General features: G+C 45.2%; 1 protein-coding gene across 2 annotated transcripts; it reads left to right on the forward strand.

Annotated features, from left to right (window-relative positions):
• Positions 1 to 7,441: 7,441 nt before the first annotated feature.
• On the forward strand, positions 7,442 to 19,765 carry LOC142768491 (uncharacterized). Of its 2 annotated transcripts, none has more exons than XM_075870479.1 (4): positions 7,442 to 7,546; positions 7,743 to 7,960; positions 10,152 to 10,205; positions 18,812 to 19,765. In XM_075870479.1, the coding sequence occupies exons 2-4, from the start codon at positions 7,760 to 7,762 to the stop codon at positions 18,917 to 18,919; spliced, it is 363 nt and encodes a 120-aa protein (XP_075726594.1). In that variant the 5' UTR covers positions 7,442 to 7,546; positions 7,743 to 7,759; the 3' UTR covers positions 18,920 to 19,765. The 2 variants fall into 2 exon arrangements, with proteins under 2 accessions (XP_075726594.1, XP_075726595.1); XM_075870480.1 differs by having other exon boundaries at positions 10,152 to 10,197.
• The last annotated feature ends 320 nt before the right edge of the window (positions 19,766 to 20,085 follow it).

Genomic DNA, 20,085 nt, shown 5'->3' on the forward strand with positions numbered 1-20,085 from the left:
TAATCGACTTGGGCGGCTAGATAGATAGATAGATAGATAGATAGATAGATAGATAGATAGATAGATAGATAGATAGATAGATAGATAGATAGATAGATAGATATTGTTATGTGCCACTCACCTAGATGACGCAGAAGAAGTGGGCTAGGTGGTGCCTGCTCTCGTCATCTTGGTTGTTTTTGCCATCATTACTGTGGACTGTAAATATTACGCCCTTTTCTGTCAACCTCCCCGTGACATCATTTGTGTAAGGTGCGGGATACCCACTTCACGCAAGACGGAATTTCGCTGTGGGCGTCTCCTTGGACAGACCAACATGTTGACAGACAACGTCATCAATCCAGCCCCCGCTATGCCAAATTCACCATTCCACGTTGTTGTGACCCACCCCCGAAATCCTGGCCTCTTCTGCGGGACTGGTAACGGGCACGTGTAAAAGTGGTTGGCCGACTACAAGCGCACCAGCAGGACCAAATGCTGGGATCCGAATTTGATGCTCGCAAACGTCAGCTACTACATCAGGCGCATGGCCAGTGCGTGGTTCGACACACACGAGAAGGAGCTGACCAGCTGGGACGTACGGAAACAAAAAAAATCACCTCGTATCTGCATGTAATCTGCAAGTGTCGTCGAAAGACGATAGTCTTGCGTGTAGAAGGAGTGAACAAAACGTCTATTTGATGTTCTGCGCAAGAAAATTGGTGAATGGTATTCCGGAGGCGCTGCGTTAGAGTGCCTCGAGCGTGCAGCGGAGGTGACTTAACCCATCAAGCCGCGCCACACGTGATACATGAGCGCCCTCTGGCAGTGTTTTTTTTTTTGAAAACAAAGCGCGTGGCCCTAAGACAGGCGTGTGCACCCATCTCAGAGGTGATAAGGTGTAGAACGTAAGGCGACGGGTAGGAGCCACCACCGTGTCTTCTTAGCAAAGCGTTGGAAACACTCGCCTTTCCGTGCAAGCATTACATGATCAGCGCAGCGCGATAAGCGGTACAGCCTTTCTAATTACTTATGTATGCCTTTTCTAGTAAAAAACGAACATGCAAAATATATACGTGTTGTTATGGTGCCTCAGATATGCGCAATAATTGTTTTTTTTTTGTTGTTGACAATCGCACAGGTATGAACGCTGATCCTTGAGCAACATTGGTGGGAGCTGCGGCTGGGGTCAGCTGTTCGGGGTACCGGCTGGTGCTGTTTAAAGTACCCGGTTCGTTGTAACAGTGGACAAACAGACAGACAGACAGACAGACAGACAGACAGACAGACAGACAGACAGACAGACAGACAGACAGACAGACAGACAGACAGACAGACCAAAGTTATTTTGTCGAAGGTCCCCAAGAAAGAGTATTGTCTTTAAAAATGAAAGACCTTTTCGGAAAGCCCATTACACACGAACCAGCCGCGCTGAAGGAACTTTCGTGCCGGGCTCAAACCTCAACGGAGTCGTACATGGTGTAGAAACAAGATGTATTAGCCTTGTGCCGGCAAGTTAGTAGCCAAAGGCCGGAAGCGGACAAAGTCAGCCACATTCTCAAAGGCACCGCTGACGACGCCTTTCACTTGCCTGTGTACACCTGAAAATTTTATCAAAATGAAAGATCTTACAACACTTTATCAAGGTAAACTAAAATGAGCCAATAAAAAGTATTTCAAGTGTTTGGCCGCTGACTTTCCTAATAAGAAGAGGTTTGGAAGTATATGAGACGATGTGGTAGGGAAACAGTTAGGCCACCAAAGCTACGTTACGGTGGCGAGATTGTAACTAAGGATAGAGACAAAGCCACACTTTTTAACAAAGTTTTTAAATCGCTTTTCTATCCTACTACACAAGTGATTGTCGCGAATAAAAAGAACAATGTTGGCCTATGGGTGAGAGAGAGCTTTCATTCAATGGCACAGTGAAGTTGTTAAAGCACATTGACGACCGTAAAGCAACTGGCCGCATATCATCAAGAGTTTTAAAATGCTGCTCTGAGGCAGTAGCTTGATATCTCTATGTTAACCTCAAATATTAACTCGATGAATGCAAGCTTTCTGATGACTGGGAAATAGCTAAGGTTGTGCCCATTTTTAAAGTGATTCTAAATCAGATGTATCAAATTACAGACCAATATCTCTGACGCCAATTTCTTGTAAAGTATTTGAACATGTCCTTTTTTCTGCTCTAATGAATCATCTGACTTCAATTCATTTTTTATTCCTAAACAACACAAATTTAGGCATGCTTTTTCATGTACGATCCAAATGATTGAATTCCATCTTGATAGAGCATCAGTTTTAGATATATCGAGGACAGCTTGACTGTTTACTTTTGGCCTTCCATACGGTATTACACTCGATTCTGATTCGAAAACTGCAGAACTTGAACATTCATCAAACCATTTGGTGATGGATTGCGGATTATTTAACTACAAGAAAACATCTGGTTGTTCTAGGTGGATCATGTTTATGCTTAGTTTCCGTGACATCAGGGGTACCTGAGTGTTCTATACTCAGTCCACTTGGCTTTCTTGTGTTTATATAGACATTTCGGATACAATTAAGTGTCGTATTAGAATGTTTGCTGACAACTGTGTGTTGTATACTAATACGGATTCCACCCAGACTCAGGATGACCTTAGTCATGGGGAGGTACCATGTAAAAATAACCATATGGTACCAAATACTAATAAATGCGTTCACGTCAGTTACACCAAAAGAGTCAATAGGTATACAAATTTGTACATCTTAAACAATGCAGGAAAGAACACAAATACAAGTACTTGGATGTCACATTTTCTGGGAATGGGGGATGGTCTGAACACAATACCAGTGTTCTCAGCAGACCTGGAAAAGCCCTAGGCTTCTTACAAAGAAATCCTAAACAAGTAGTCAAAAAGGTTAAACAGGCCACATATTACGCCTAAGCCACACTAATACTGGAAAACGCCTGTCTTGTGTGGGATACGTTTCACAAAGTACACATTCTTGTATCTTCTACTAGAGTGCATTCACTCGATAGCAGCAAGATTTGTTCTGGGAAAATATGACCGAACTGAAAGCTCTCAATGTATGAAAAGAGAACTTAATTGGCCATACTTACAAGATCGAAGATGTTTTCTAAGATTGAAACAATTTGATTCAATCTATAACAATAAAACAGGCATTATACCTTCTTAATATATAAAAACACTGCATTTCCATTCATCTCGTACGGCCATACAACCCGGAACGGATCTGTTTAGGCATTCTTTTTTCCGAAAGCCATTGTCGAATGGCATATGTTACCAGCTGACTTAGTTGACCGCAAGACTGCGGATTCATTCTATGAGGCACTTTGCCCCCCCCCCCACCCACGCAATAATGCCTATCATGGCGGTGCGGGTAATATTTCAAATAAAAAAATTAAAAGACTGCTTGACCATTGACGACATTACCAGAGAGTGCTCACGGTTCGAAGAAGCAAAGAGCCGGCGAGTCACGCAGCAATTTTTTCGGCTCCCTAACACTGCTGCCATGTCGCAATGCGAAAACATCCAGATTCAGCTTCCGCCCAGAACTAAAACTTCCAGCATCTTGTTTGCCGAGAAATCGAGGCAGCCTCTCCAACTGCACCCCAGGCTCGTCTTCACGAGGAAGCCCGCTCGATAGTGTCACTAATCCAGGCCATCATGCGTGAAGAACTGGCAAATCTAAGCATCCAGCCAGTATGTGCCCTAAGTGGTCCCGCGATCCGCCTTGCTTCATACTACTGGCCACAACAGACGTATTTCAGGTACCGTGATCCGAACCAGCGTTGCACACGAGATGACAGGCAGATATGTTTCAACTGCAATGGCGTCGGCCACATTTCCCGCTATTCTCGCTACCGTCAGCCAACATCCCATCGTTCATGATACCATCAAGACAACACCAGATCCTCCCTTTTTTACAGCCATGAGGACCCACCAAACCCTAATGCCCGAACATCGACCTCAAGTTACGAGCACTCGCCATCACTCCAGACTAGTGACCTTCTCGGTCACCTATGCCCCGTCGCTCGCTTTCGCCTTTCGTACGCTGTCTCTCCTCGGAAAACTGACCAGTGCAGCTCCCGGAGGTGATGCTGCATGGACCTATTGACTCGAAAATTCGCCGTTAGCTCTGGCAACTCGGCAGAACTTTTTGGGCGTTGAAGTAGATGACATGCCTGTTTCAGCGCTGATCGATACAGGTGCCCAAATCAGTCATGAGCGCTCACCTTTCTCGCCGTCTTCGTAAAATCGTTACACCCGCCTCATCACGTGTTGTTCGCGTAGCCGATGACACTGTCACTACCGCCCTTGGAATGTGTTCTGCGCGTGCGAGCTTCGATGATCACAAGACCTCAGTCCTCTTTGCTGTTTTGGACGAGTGCCCTCATGACCTAATCCTCGGCCACAATTTTTTCAGCACGCATTTAGCCCTGATCGACTGTTCATCAAGTTTGTTAAAATTAGAGCTTCCTGCTATACCTCACTTCACTGTCACGTCGCCACCACGTTTACGTGTCATTCAGTTTGCTCGCTTGCGCCCAGTTACTGCGACTTGCGTCTCATATAACGCAGACCCACCGGTACGTGATGGTGACTACTTGATTACCCTCTTCTCGGGCGTTGTTCTTACGCGACGAGTAGCTCTGCCTCACTATCTTGCGACTGTGTCTTCAAACAACGCTAACATACCTGTCTTAAGCTTTGGACGCTGTGCACAGCTACTTCATGAAGGTATTACGCTGGGCGCGATATCACGTTTAGACGCAAACGACCCTGTTGCCCTGGCCATTGAAGTCCCACAGCCAACTCCAGGTAGCCATGCTGCTAGCCCGACACCTGATGACACGTTCGACATGATTGCCACAGACCTAGACCCTTCTCAAAGCCTGGACCTACGAGTTTTGTAGGCATCATACCGCGACGTTTTTGATTTCGCTTCACCAAAACTTGGACGAACATCTGTGGTGACCCATCAAATTGGCACCGTGGACGCGAGACCTATTCATCGACATCTTTACCTTGATGATTGATTTGTGGGTTTTAACGTCCCAAAACCACCATATGATTATGAGAGACGCCGTAGTGGAGGACTCCGGAAATTTTGACCACCTAGGGTTTTTTAACGTGCACAGAAATCTGAGCACACGGGCCGACGACATTTCCGCCTTCATCGGAAATGCAGCCGCCGCAGCCGGGATTTGAACCCGCGACCTGCGGGTCAGCAGCCGAGTACCTTAGCCACTAGACCACCACGGCGGGGCGACATCCTTACCTTGTCTCAGCGACCGAGCACAGCGTCATTCAAACAGAAGCTGACAAGATGCTCGCTAAGGACATTATCGAGCCATCTTCGAGTCCTTGGGCAGCGCTGGTGGTGCTTGTAAAACAGAAAGATAACACCTGACAGTTCTGCGTCGACTACCGGCACCTCAACAAAATCACCAATAAAGACGTCTACCCTTGGGCACGAATAGACGACACCCTTGATTCTCTTTATGGCTCACGGTACTTTTCTTCTGTCGACCTTCCTTCAGGTTATTGGCAAATAGCTGTCAGTGAAAATGATCGGGAGAAGACCACCTTCTTTACACCCGATGGTCTATACCAGTTTAAGGCCATACCCTTTGGGTTGTGCAACGTACCAGCAACATTTGAGTGCGTGATTGACTCGCTACTGAGGCGTTTCATGTGGTCCATATGCCTCTGTTACCAGGACAATGTTGTTGTTTTCTCCACGACTTTCACCAGTCACCTGCAACGCTTGACGGCTATTTTTCAAGTCTTTCCTGCCGCTGGTGTTCACCTCATCAACTCTTAAGAATGTCGCTTGGCTGCCGAGAGATCACCATGCTCAGCCATCTAGTTGACGCTGCCGGTATATGACCTGATCCAACAAAAATACGCGCAGTCACCAACTTCCTTTTCGTACGTTCTTCCAAGGACGTTCGCTCGTTTTTCGGGCTGTGCTCATATTTCCACCGCTTTGTTAAGAATTTCGCAGTCATTGCGCAGCCCCTCACATGTATTTTGAAGAAAGACGTCCCTTTCTCTTGGGGACTTGGCCAAGCTTCGGCTTTTTCCCATTTCGTCAACCGACTCACGTTATCCTCTGTGTTGGCCCATTTTGACAACTCTGTGCCTGCCAAAGTACACACCGATGCCAGTCATCGTGGTATCGGCACTGTGCTTGGCCAAAATCGACAGCATACGACAGGCTAAAGCTCTACTGTCCTCCCCATCGAAACAATGTTTTAGGGCGCTTTGGCCACACAACACATATTTGGCTTAATCAAATCAAACTCTCCTAATGTGGCATAATGGCGTAAAAGTAGTGCAAAAAGTCGAAGACAAGCAGGTGAACACCACAAGCCATTACTTACCACTGAAAGCTGTAATATTTCAACAGAAAATACGCACGTAAACTGGACGCTCAACTATATTCCGCGCATGCGCGTGCGCGTAGCGGCCAAGGCAAAAGGCTAAAACCGTAATGAAAGCACATATCCTCTAAACCACCCCCCAGGCTACCACCTTTCCTTGAGTAGTATCACTTCCTTTCTTCGATGAGGCCGAAGAATTGATTGAATGACTCGCGGGGTTCAACGTCCCAAGGCCACCATATGAATATGAGAGACGCCTTACTGGAGGTACCCGAAAATTTTGAACACCTGGGGTTTTTTTGACGTGCACCCAAATCTGAGCACCCGGGCCTACAGCATTTTCACTTTCATCGCAAACGCAGCCGCCGCGGCCGTAATTCAATCCCGCGACCTGCGGGTCAGAAGCTGAGTACCTTAGCCAGAGGACCACCGTGGTGGGGCAATGCCAAAAAAGGCTTAGTAACACGCATAAGACACCGTATTAATACGGAAAGACCCAGCAAGCGCTTGCATAGTGCAATCGTAGCGTGTGAAGACGATACCAGCCGCTGGAGATCTGCACCGGCATCTGGCACTCAGTGCAGTGCCGATGCGAATCAGTAACAACTGGTTCACCTCACCGTTTTGCCCCCAATGTGTTTGGCTTATTACATAAGACCGCCTAGATTCAGCCGTTAGAGCTTCATCACACTTAGACCTCTGAGCTCGACCGACATCCGGTCACATAACCACCTTGCCTAGTCTTTTCGCAACCGATTGTGTGGCGACGTGTATCTTTTTACCGCATCCAATCGCTCTGGTGAACAGCTGCACGCTATTCTAGGATATGCGCACCCTAGCTCAGATGAAGAGAGGCCTGGGCGTTCTTGCAGTTTAATGCAGGGCGTGGCGGCTTACAGACGATAATGCCCTTAGTACAGCTGACGTAACGTGAGGTCGTTCGATCAATGTCAGTGGCACAATAAAGCGTGGATGAACAATGCTTGATTTTGTAACGCCTTGAGCAACGTAAGTGTAGTGAGCTCTATGCTCTGTTGCAGTATTTAAACAAAGGCGGCAGATATTGTTAGTTTAGTCATGCATATTACTTCGATCCAGTATTATATTTTGCCGGATACTTACAAAACGGCCGACTTGCAATTAATGCTATGAATTTATGGCGTTAAGGTGAAGTGATATCCACTGCTTCTATGACAAAAAGTGAAGTGCTATGAAATTGTTCATGCATTAAGATAAGAATGAAGCAGCGATCTCCAGAACTATAGAAGAAACTGCGCTAGGATTTTCATTAGAACACCTGTAATACTTGTTACAGATAGCCTGCGATGTACACTTGTGTATATTTTTCTTATGCCAACTGCAGGTTTCCCAAAACAGAAAATGGCTACCGTTGGTGCTTCCGCACTGTTAGTGGTTTCACTGGTGATCTTTTGGGGAAAAAATGTGGAAGCCGTTCGGTGGACAGAAGTTATACCAGCAGACACAGAATTCCAGCAGTCTTTAGCGAGGTTCGCCTACTTAGAAAAAAATCCCGGAGATGGTGAAGGCTTAACGTTTCTCGTAACGCAAGCAAGATATAAGGTAGGTTCCTTCAGCATTCGAGTTTCGTGCGTTAATTCTTGTAATATAAAAATGCACAGTCGTACTTTCCATATGCTGTGATATGTATATATATATATATATATGTATATATATATATATATATATGTATATATATATATATATGTATATATATATATATATATATATATATATATATATATATATATATATATATATATATATATATATATATATATATATATATATATATATATATATATATATATATATAGGAAAGGAGTGTATACAGAAGCACTTGTTTTTCCCGTGTTTCTAACAGACAATATTGCCAAGGATTGTATATATAGAGGAAGGTATTATACCCGATTGTAGTGTAAATGTGAAGGATGAAAAGTGGGTGAGAAGATAACTTGCCGTAAAAAGGAACCAAACGTGTGACCTTTGAATAACGCGTTCGATGCTCTACCGCTGAGCTACCATGGCGGCTATTCCCCCAGCCACTTCATTGGGTTTATATGTGAATTTAAACGTGGGAGTGTCAGTCAGCGCCACCTGTAGCCATGGCGGCGAATGTGGTACACTCTTTATGGGCCTGTTTGACGTCACGTATCAAGTGATCTTATTACCAGCTGGCAGCTGACCATTAGTTCTTTGTATTCAACCTATCGGCACCAAGTCTGCCAGTATGAGACTCTCGTTAATAAGGAAGAAAAGTAAGTGTATACTTAAGGCCTCGCTTTTCCTTGTTTTGACACAATTATTACTGAGTTCTAACAGACAATAATGCCAAGGAATGTATGAGACCCGAATGTGGTGTAAACGTAAAGAAAGAAAAGTGGGTGAAAAGATAACATATATATATATATATATATATATATATATATATATATATATATATATATATATATATATATATATATATATATATATATATATATATTATAATATTATTATTATTATTGACACAACAGCATTTGAGTCTTGGTGTGCGGGGAGAGCCAGGGCAAACCGAAGGAGGAAGGATCAATACCGTACTGTGTGCACATATGTTATTTTATCACGTTTCTCATTCTCTTTTTCTGGAGTGTAATGTGATAGTTTTCACCAAACACTGGTCACTGGCGTTTCATTATTTTCTGTATTTCAATAAAACAAGATGAGCATCATAGCTCTATGAATGTGAATATATATATATATATATATATATATATATATATATATATATATATATATATATTTATATATATATGTGACGCTATGATGAATGGGCGACGTGGCCTGGCTCATACGCCATGTTTATTTCATACTGTGACTTCTTCCTTCTCTGCTTCTACCAACCATCACTTCATACGTCACACGATTCCCCCTCCCCCCGAAAGCTGGCACTGTTTACAAACTACAACAAATTGAAAACAAAATAAACAAAATAATGGCCAAATTCGCAGTTTCACGTCCCGACGGAGTTCCACAATCTCACTAAATCTTCAAGGCCGAGGGAGCAGTCCGGTGATTTTTATGACGACTCTGGTGGACGAGCTTGACTGTTGCGTTCCGGACAGAGTGAGCTACACATGAACACTGACAATACTGCCTGAACTGTTCTGGGCACTGAGCAAGGTTGGAACACATTGTTGCATCGGCAGCTCGGATGTCGTTGGGGTTGTATTTTTTGTCGTGAATGGTGCAATCCCAGTGCTTCTTGCTTTCGTGCTTTTTGACCGACTGTGATGAAGTGCCTGAGTGCTTGCGGTGCGCAAGCAGTGCTTCCGCGTCTTTCTTGGCGTTTTTTGTAGTGGTGCAGTCGGTGTAATAGCTGAGGCAGGGAGTGTCTCTGGTGACTTTTCTTTGTGCGAAAATATCTGACATCTTGAATTGGTCCTTGTTTTCGAGATCTCATTTTCCGATGGTCTTTTATTAGTGAGTGCGCTTCCGTTGAATTTTGCGTTCAGCCTTGCAACCCTCAATTTCGGAAATTCAACACTGTGCAATTTTATATATTAGCTAAGGTCTACATATTTAGCTAAAGGAACCTACAACTACCACGGTTACCAGATAAAATAAATTAGTCATGTGTTTTATTTAGGATTGTGTTGCTCTGTTCAAAGTTATCTGTACACTTACAACAGCTACTGTGCCCTGTTCAAGTCCTCAAACATTTTGAGGAACGCATTTACATCCTTCATTTTCGTCTGTTTCTTTCATTTCCCAGATGCAGCCAGTATTAATGTACAACCTTGCATTCATTGTCCTACAAGGTAATACGGTATGTTGCAATCACCTTCGACAAGTGCGAACTCATTAGTATAAACGGTACTGTAATATATACGTTATTTTTTTGAACGACGTTTGAGTTGCTGGAGACGCCGCTGTGAAAATACACGTAGAAATGAGACATTTCGGATTCATTATCAAAATTTGAGGCTTCCATAGCTGAACAAGAAACACTGTATTTTTTGACATTTTTGGTCTAAAAGGTTTGTTAAGCATTATATAATTCTTTTTGTTAGAACTGGTCTCGTTTTGTGGTATTGTGGCACGTAACAATTTCTAAGCATACTTGTCGCAACGTGTATGCTTTGTAACTACAAAAGAGATGTAAATCAATCAGTACTAAGCAGCAGCCCATAAAAACAGAAGAAATGAAGGAATAAAAATGAAGGCTAAATAGCTGAAGAGTAATCACTGACGAAGGAATGCATTATCATAAAAATCTGAAGACTCAGTACGATTGCCATTGACTTAGTTAACACTTTGGTTTATTACGACCCAGCTGATAGGGTCGAGATTTCACATGTGTCATAGATCAAAAATTGTTATCATTAAGATCGCACAAGCTCTTTAGAGACAACGAAGCTCTTAAGGAGATGCTTAAGAAGGAAAGGGGAAAGGTGCGACTCCTAATTGGTGTGTGCCAGCCATGAGCTCGCTTACGAAGTTTTAATGGTCGGGCGTGTTGAGCAACTATCTTACTGCTGGTGTGGGAAGTAATTTTGAAATGAATTGCGAGCAATATCTCTAATGGGAAGAAAGAAACACAGGAAAACATTGTAGGCGAGAAGACAAGTACACAGAGAGAAAAATAAAGGCGTTGATGTCAAAAAAAAGAGAACAAAAGATGCATTGAGTGCTAAAAAAGATTGCAAAAGATAAATATTCGAGGGAAACAAACAGTCATCGAAAGAAACAGATATAAAGACTGGCTTAAAATTATAAAGAAGAGAGCAGGCATATCCAAGTACGTATAGCGTTGTGCAGCAAGGGGTAGATGGCTTGCTCATCGGCCGTCTGCATTTTCTTCGGTCACCCCGAGCTGCTTCTTGCCCCACCCGCAGCCACAAGCCAGATTTATATATTACGAAGGAGTGCATGATCAGTTGTTTGCGGCGTCTCGTCTTGCATGACCGTGTGATTGCGCGCAGTGTCCAGGTAGGCACGCTGGTGATTAAGTAGTGACTAAGATGCGGTTACGTCACAGCGGGGTGAAGTTTTTGTTTGTTCCTGTTATTTCAACGTGTATATATTGCCACCTGCAAGTAATCGGTTGGGGGCAAGAGCGGCTCTCACCCCAAAAATGAAAAGAAGATCGCCTGCGTCTTGTAAAAAAATCTTACTGATGTAAGTCATCGATTCTTGGCCGATCGCCTGAGTGGGTACAAGCCATGACTGTGAAATCCTCATCATCATGATCATCATCATCATGATCATCATCATATCTTCATCTTCGCTCGAGATCCAGCCACGAAAGATGCGCTTTTCTGGAGCTAGCTACAGCTTGGCTAATTAAAAACCTCTTGCACTTCTGAAGCCTTTCACAAACTGTTAGGGCTGCTGGGTAGCCCTTACGGATGTTGCAGACCCCTCCAGGGAGTCACCCTACGAGTCCAGTCTCAGTTAACACCCAAGTGCATCGGACCAGCCGCCGAATTAGAGGATTGCCTCTGGAAGTCAACCACACGGATCCCACCACTTATCCCACAGGATCCCACAGGTACGACGAGTGCTTCTGTTCAAACTGCTTCAACCGACATGGGAACCACGATTCTGAACGAGTATACGTTGGAGAATCCCCGGGTCCCAACGACGTTTCGGGACGCGGAGCACAAAAACGTCGAAGACTGTTTGATCGATTTCGAGCGCATAGCCACCCCAAATCAATGGGAAGACGTGGCCAAACTTGGACGTGTCTACTTCTACCTGAAGGACGGGGCACGTACGTGGTACAAGAATCGTAAAGAGAACCTGACCTTGTGGCACGACTTCCGCCGTAGGCTTTTGGAGACCTACACAAGTGCACATCGTCAAGAACGAGCGGAACGAACGATTCAGGTTTGATGCCAGTTGCGAAATGAAACGGTTACCACTTACGTGCAAGACATGGCACGCCTCTTCCGATGAGCTGACCCATGAATGGTGGAGGATGCAAAGTTGCGCCATCTGATTCGTGGTGTTAAAGAGGAGCTCTCTGCCGGCGTCGTGCCTAGCCCTCCTAAGACTATTGTGGAAATCTTGAGAGGGGCTGTGACCATAGAAAGCATGCTGCAGCAACGTTCCAGCATGTAGAAAGAGAAATAAATGGCATGCACGCTGCGGACATTCTTGCCACAAGTGGAACAATGATAGCCTATGAGAACTAATTCGTTTCGAGGTGCGCAAAGAGCTGCAGAAGGCCGGTGTCACACCTCCTCCCATGGCTAGCTCAACTGCAGCGGTTATCAGCGAGGAGCTGCACCAAACACTACGGGGCCCCTTGCCTCCTGAAGGCTCCGCGCCAGCCCCCACTGAATACCGCCGTGAGACGACCACCTATGCGGAAGCCTTAAAGCAGCCTGTGGCCTCTCCGCTATTGTTCGTTCGCGCTCCGTCCAACGTGTTGCTCCAGTTGGCGCAGCCAACAGAGTACTACGACGATAGGTATGCCTCTGCAAGATGTGTCCATGGCGCCCCAGCCAGCCATTAATCGGAGCAGCCACTTCATTACATCGATGATAGGCGCACGTCCCCTTGGAAGTCAGATATGTGGCGTACACCTGACCACCGGCCTCAATGCTTTCACTGCGGTGAAGCAGATCGATCACCTTACCAACAATGCCCATACCGTCGCCTTTGACTTCGCGGCTTCTCTGCGTACTTCCCGAAACCCCGGTACAGCCAGCGACCCCGCGACATCCGAATCTACCTCGCCCAGCGCCCTCCACTACCGTCCGCTGGGTGCCAGTCACGTTAACCATCTCCGAGGCGATTTTATTGCTGCCCCAGCGGTATTCTACTGCACGGTCTTGAAATCCCCGCCGAGAAAACTAGAGCGACTTCTGGAGGCGGAGTCGCTGAACATCGAAGTGCCGATGACCTCCGACCGACTCGGAGACGTAACGGTACCGCAGAATACGACCGGCTTTCACTTGATATACCAGTGACGATTCATGGTTGTGCGGTTGACGCGTTAGTGGACACCGGCGCCGACAACTCAATATTGAGTGGGAAACTGGCCTTCCAGCTAACAAAAGTAACACGCCGTGGCACAACTCGCAGATTCTGATGGCTGGTGGCCATTTCGTTACTCAGCTGGGCACCTGTGCTACGAGAGTTCAGATTCAAGGATAAACGTTTGTCGCTAGCTGCCTTGTCCTACGTGAGTGCTCGACTGACTTTATTTTTGGAGTTGACTTTCTTCAAGAGTATTGCGCTATTATGGACCTGCAAGAGTGTCGTGTCATGTTCTCAGCCAACCAAGCAATTGATGTACATGATGACGAACGGGGTCTCGACGTACTTCGAGTACTTGTGGACAGCGCCACGCTTCTTCCTCGAGCAAGCGTCATGGTCGACGCCACATACTGCAATTTAGGTGATGGCCTAGCAGTGGTCGAAACAAACTAGGAGCACCTTTTGAAACACGACATTTGTGTAGCCAGATGTGTCATACAGCTTCGTGGTGGCCGATCGCAGTTTCTTGTTACCAACTTTAGCAACGAGCACCGACACCCCTTCCGCGGCACTTCGATCACTTTTGCCAACGAATAGAAGAAATTGGCAACTGTTTTGCGTCGGAGGCCACCGACGTCCCACACACGGCATTCGCTAATATTGACATCAATCCTGCGCTGTCGACCAGTCAGCAGACTGCACTGCGTACGATCTTGTTTGAAGTTCAGTCCTGGTTTGCGAGTTCCTCCAAGGTGCGCCAGACATTCATCACACAGCACAGAATAATGACGTACGACGATACACGCCCAATCAACCAGCATCCTTACCGCGTGTCGATAAGAGAACACGAAGCGATACATACGCAAGTCCAAGAGATGCTTCAAGACGGTGTCATTGAACCATCCAACAGCCCATGGTTCTCTGCGGTTGTCCTGGTCAAAAACAAAGATGGGACACTGCGCTTCTGTGTCGACTACCAGAAGCTTAACAATGTGACAAAAAAGGACGTGTACCCACTGCCTCGTATCGACGACTCATTGTATAGGCTTCGCCATGCCCAATATTTCCTTTCTCTTGATCTGAAAAGGGGGTATTGGCAAATTGAGGTAATGTACCACTGCCTCGGTATCGGCGACTCGTTGGATAGGCTTCGCCATACCCAATCTTTCCTTTCTCTTGATCTGAAAAGTGGGTTTTGGCAAATAGAGGTAGTGTAGCACTGCCTCGGTATCGATAACTCGTCTGATAGGCTTCGCCATGCCCAATATTTCCTTACTCTTGATCTGAAAAGAGGGTATTGGCGAATTGAGGTAGATGAGCAAAACCGTGAAAAAACAGCCTTGGTGACTCAAGACGGCCTTTACCAATTTAGAGTGCTTCCTTTCAGCTTGTGTTCAGCGCCGACAACCTTTCAGCAAATAATGGACCCTGTCCTCACAGGGCTGAAGTGGCATACTTGTCTTGTCTATTTTGATGATGTGGTGGTCTTTTCTGCCACGTTCGAGCAGCATCTCCATCGCTTGCGCTGTCTGTTGAAGGTTATTTGATCGGCTCACCTCACACTAAAACCTCAAAAGTGCCACTTCTATTATGGGGAACTCAAATTTCTTAGACATGTAGTTAGTATCGAAATAGTCCGTCTCCATCCAGACAAACTTGCCGCTGTTGCCATATTTTCAGCTCCTAGCGATAAGAAGACCCTCCGGCGCTTTCTTGGTTTGTGCGTCTACTATCGCAGGTTTCTTGACGGCTTTTCACAGATAGCGGAACACCCGACTCGCCTCACAAGGGACGACACACCGTTTGTGTGGGAAAACGAGCAACAAGCAGCGTTTGCTGAACTGCGACAGCGCATGCAGTCAGTGCCCATTCTCGACCATTTAAACGATGATGCTGACACCGAGGTGCATACTGACTCCATCAACGTTGGTCTCGGTGCAGTGCTCGTTCAGCGTCAAGATGGCATCGAAAGAATCATAACCTACGCCAGCCGCTTCATATCCCGTGCCGAGGCGAATTGTTGCACTACGGAGAAAGAGTACCTCGCAGTAGTGTGGGAAATCACCAAGTTTTGCCCGTATCTTTATGGTCGTCCCTTCAAGATAGTGACAGACCACCATGGCATCTGTTGGTTGGCAAACATTCGAGACCCTTCGGGACGACTGGCACGGTGGAGCTTGCGGCTTCTGGAATTGGACGTCACTATCTTTTATAAGTTCGGTCGTAAGCATAAAGACGCGCACACACTGTCACGCGCACCACTTCGTCTCGTCAGTGAGGGAGCAGAAGACGACGAAGGCTTCCTGGGATCCATTAGCTCGTCGTACCTGAGCAGACGACAGCGCGATGACGAAGAAATTGGACCAAACATCGATCACTTGGAGGGCCACGACACAACTATACCACGTCATCTCTCCCGCTCGTTAACGTCGTTTTGACGGCGAGATGGCGTGCTATACAAGTAGAACACCCGTTCGAACGACCGTGCCTACCTCCTGATGGTTCCTCGGAACATGCGAGACGATGTCCGTTTCGCTTGCCATGACAAATCCACGTCTGGCCACCTAGGCTACTCACGTACACTTGCCGGAGTGAGCAAGAAGCGCTATTGGCCTCGACTTTCGATATGCGTCAAACAGTATGTCAAAGGCTGTCGAGAATGCCTGCGCCGAAAGCAACATCTGTTAGGCCGGCTGGCTTACTTCAGCCAATTGAAGCACCCTGTATGCCGTTCGAACAAGTTCTCGGCCCATTTCCACTGTCTTCAGGCGGCAACAAATGGTGGATCGTCACGATCGACCATTTTACAAGCTACGCTGAGATGCAGGCGATCCCATGAGCCACGGCTTCTGAGGTACCACACTTTTTCATGCGTCACATCGTGTTACGACTGGTTGCTCCTTCTAGTATAATAACGGACACAGGAATATCATTCACGGCGCAGCTTAAAAACGATGTTTTCAAACTAAGCAAGACCAGGCACCGAAAAACAACCGCGTACCATCCGCAAACGAATGGGCTTACAGAGCGCCTGAATAAGACGCTCGCAGACACGATCGCAATGTACGTCGGCGTTCAGCACAAGACATGGGACCGGATCTTGCCTTACGGGACCCTACCGTATAACACCACCGTGCAAGATACCACGCGATTCTAGCCATTTCGGCTTCTCTACGACCTGGAAGTGAAGACCATGCTCGACTTCATGTTACCATGTCAAGGCAACGACGAATTGGCAACTCGTGCCGAGAAATTCGCAGAGCGTGCCAAGGAAGCTCGACAGCTTGCACGAATGCACATCGGCCAGCAGCAGCAAGCAGACGCACGACGCTATATTACCCACCCTAGGGAGGTTCGCCGCCGAGGCCTCAGTGAAAACCTACTTAGCCGGTGTTTCGGCCCATACAAAGTGCTATGTCACGTTAATGACGTAAACTACGAAGTGGTCCCGGACATAACAACACCGCCACCACAGACCAGCACACGACTGAGCCAGGACGTCGTTCATGTTGTGCGCATGAAACCGTTCATTGCGTGTTCGTAAATTTATCTATTATCCACCAGTCTTTGTGTCCTTCATTCATTTTCGGAAACTTTTTTCTCGTTCATTCACTTTTTTATTGCCATGATCTGTATTTTTCATTTTGTGTTAATCTGGAATTTTTATTTCCTTTTTTTATTCGCGCACCTATGTTAAAGCATCTGGGCCGTGCTATGTCTTTTGTTTTCCTCTCTTTCATCCTTTGTTTTGTTTTGTTTTTTGTTTTCTTTTTTGGAAGAGGGGATAATGCCGCCTGCACATAATGGCTTGGGGGCAAGAGTGGCTCTAACCCTGAAAAAGAAAAGATGATTGCGTGCGTCCTCTTCGCTCGAGATCCAGCCGTGGCAGATGCACTTTCAAAAGCTGGCTAGATCTTGGCTAATGAAAAGCCTCCTGCACTTCTGAAGTCTCGGGACAATATGGATATTCTATTATGTGCCTCTAACCTTCTGAATAAACAATAATGGAGGCGGCTTCCTATTTAAATAGGGTTCACATTCGTTTGGTGCACAAGATCATTTGATTGAAGATTGATTGATATGTGGGATTTAACGCCCCAAAACCACGATATGATTGTGAAAAATGCCCTAGTAGAAGGCTCCAAAAATTTCGACCACCTGGGGTTTTTTAACGTGCACCCCAATCTGAGGCCACGATGGTGCACAAGATGAACGCCTGTGTTCAGCCTGCAATTCTTTTGAACTTTCCGAGCATATTACTTTACTAAACATAGGACGAATGGTCTTCAGTAAATCAGCATTCTGCATTGCTTAAATAAGATTCGATAATATCTTAAGGGCTAGCTTTTTTTCGCCGATGCTTCACCACGACGCCCTAATCATCGCCTTAGGGTTCGTATTTTTAGTGCCAAAGCATCACAACTGGTGAGCTTGTCCATTCGTATGGTATCCATGCGTACTGCTGTAGTCGAGATACATATGAGCCACCAAAATTTGTTTCACAAAGGACAAAATTCAGTTACAATCGTGACACTGGTGTAAGTCAACCACACACACAAAACACTTTATAAAATTCAGTGACTTCGACACTGATGTTATGAAACTTAGACCCTGGTCCTTCCAACTCGATTGTTTTACTTCGTGGAGATGCGACGATTTTTCACTTTTAGTCAATCTTTCACTACACGCACCATGCACATGAAATTTTCTTCCATAGCAATTTTGAAGGCCATCAGCGTTGTTTTAACTGTTTTAATGACACCCTATTCAGGTTAACGACACTACAGTTGTTGGGTTTCGCGACTTGACACCTATTGTCCGTTAAGGGGTGCTTTGTTTACTGTCATTTTTAGTTGGCAAAACATCTTCGCGCATCTTTGTAATGGTCACTTATCATAATCAGTGAAAGAATAAGCTAGCACGCTTGACATAACACGGGCAAAGAACATACAAAAACAGTAAAACAGAGATTGGAAGTGCATATAAAAATAGAAACCAAGGAGAAAATTGAAAGAAAAGTAAAACAATGAAAAGAGCAAGAAAGACAAAAAGACCGAGTAGATTAAAATAGAGAGAAAAGAGAAACAAGAAAGGAGAAACCCAAAGAAAGTGACAACGAAATAGAAAGTAAACCGTGTAGCAACTAAGAAGGCTGCCCACCTGTGCACTTTCTACGTGCTTAACCCCCTTAAAGTGAAGGTGCCTTAATTTTTTATCAATGCTATGAAGTTTATGGTGGGACAGATACCACTGTGCATCATGCAGAACTTCAGCTTAATTATTTTTTGACAAGTTTGACAATGGTGCTGATAGCAGAGCTTGTTTTTGTTTTACGATGGATTTCTCTTTTTGCATTGTTCTTTTTAATTTTTTTCTGCAGTCATTGTCGAAGTAAAACGGGTTCTTTTGTTCTAAACGTCTAACAATGGCTATCTTCTTTTTCAGCTCCTTGAGAAATGTATCACCATGATTAAGGTGCCCCCAGTTTACAGAGCTGGAAGGATGAGGATCGTGACAAAATTCTGGTGCAGACCAGTGCGATATGTACTGTAGCTGTCACTTTGTTGTGGGGTAACCGGGGTGAGGAGCGTTACAAACCTCTGGTGCAGATCAGTGAGACATCTGCTGTAGCTGTCACATTGTTGTAGGGTAACTGGGGTAGGTGGTTTAGGAACGGGTTGGACTTTACACACACACACACACACATACACACACACACACACACACACGTGCGACGGTGCGTATTGTGTTTGGTGTTTCCTCAAACCAAGAGTGATAGTGACCGCTGTCCATCCTAACATATGTTTGATTCCGCCATAAGCACAACCACTGCCGAACTACTCAGTGCACCAGTGTAGTTAGACGCCTGGAAGCTCTCAGAGGTATTTTGTTTCAGGAACAGTAAGAGTGCTACTGAACACGGTGTCTCTCTAACATGAAATATGGGCGTAGAAAATTAAGCGATGAGCAAAGCTTCATTGTGCCGTTGGCGTCATGGTATCACTCTTGTCGGAACTATGTAATTTGTTCCTCGGCAATAAAGGGTAATGAACACCCTAAAATACAACAGCAAGTGGCATCGTAACATTCTCTCGAGTCCCATAAGATACGGTAAGACATAAACTGAAAGTTTTACGCACACTTGCCGTGACGAACCTATCGCCCTTGTGGTGAAAACGCACTTCAAATACCAAGTGGTTCTAAAATTTGCGCAATGTCTTTGCGCATGTACTTTGCATTGCCTTAATCTTTTGTTATGTATAATAAGTGATTCCTAACATGCTATAGTGTGATTTCTTTATGACGGAAATTCTTTTTCACGGAATCAATCATCACCCCAACAAGCTTGTACACAAAACACGCTTGCATTTCTCTGAAATAAAATAATAGAAGAATACACACGCCGCTTGTCGTTGATTTCACCGTACTATGCATTTACGTTTCAAGGAGTAGGAAGGAAAGATCAATTTTTCAACAAGCACTGTGACAGGAACGTCTGTGGGGCCCTCTGCGAATTCCTGTGTTACACTAGGAGATTATCTTGCTAAGTCAGAGATTATCTCTCTTTCTAAAGTAAGTTTGAGTTTGCCATTTCAATAATGCAACTGCATTATTTTAACCTAATGAAGAGTCTTAAATATAATTCTAAATTATTCAGAAAAATTTGAATATGATTTTTTCCCTTCCTAGTTTTTGTCAAAATACCATATTCTGCTGAA

The sequence above is a fragment of the Rhipicephalus microplus genome, chromosome 8 (assembly GCF_043290135.1).
Source record: "Rhipicephalus microplus isolate Deutch F79 chromosome 8, USDA_Rmic, whole genome shotgun sequence".
Taxonomy (NCBI): domain Eukaryota; kingdom Metazoa; phylum Arthropoda; class Arachnida; order Ixodida; family Ixodidae; genus Rhipicephalus; species Rhipicephalus microplus.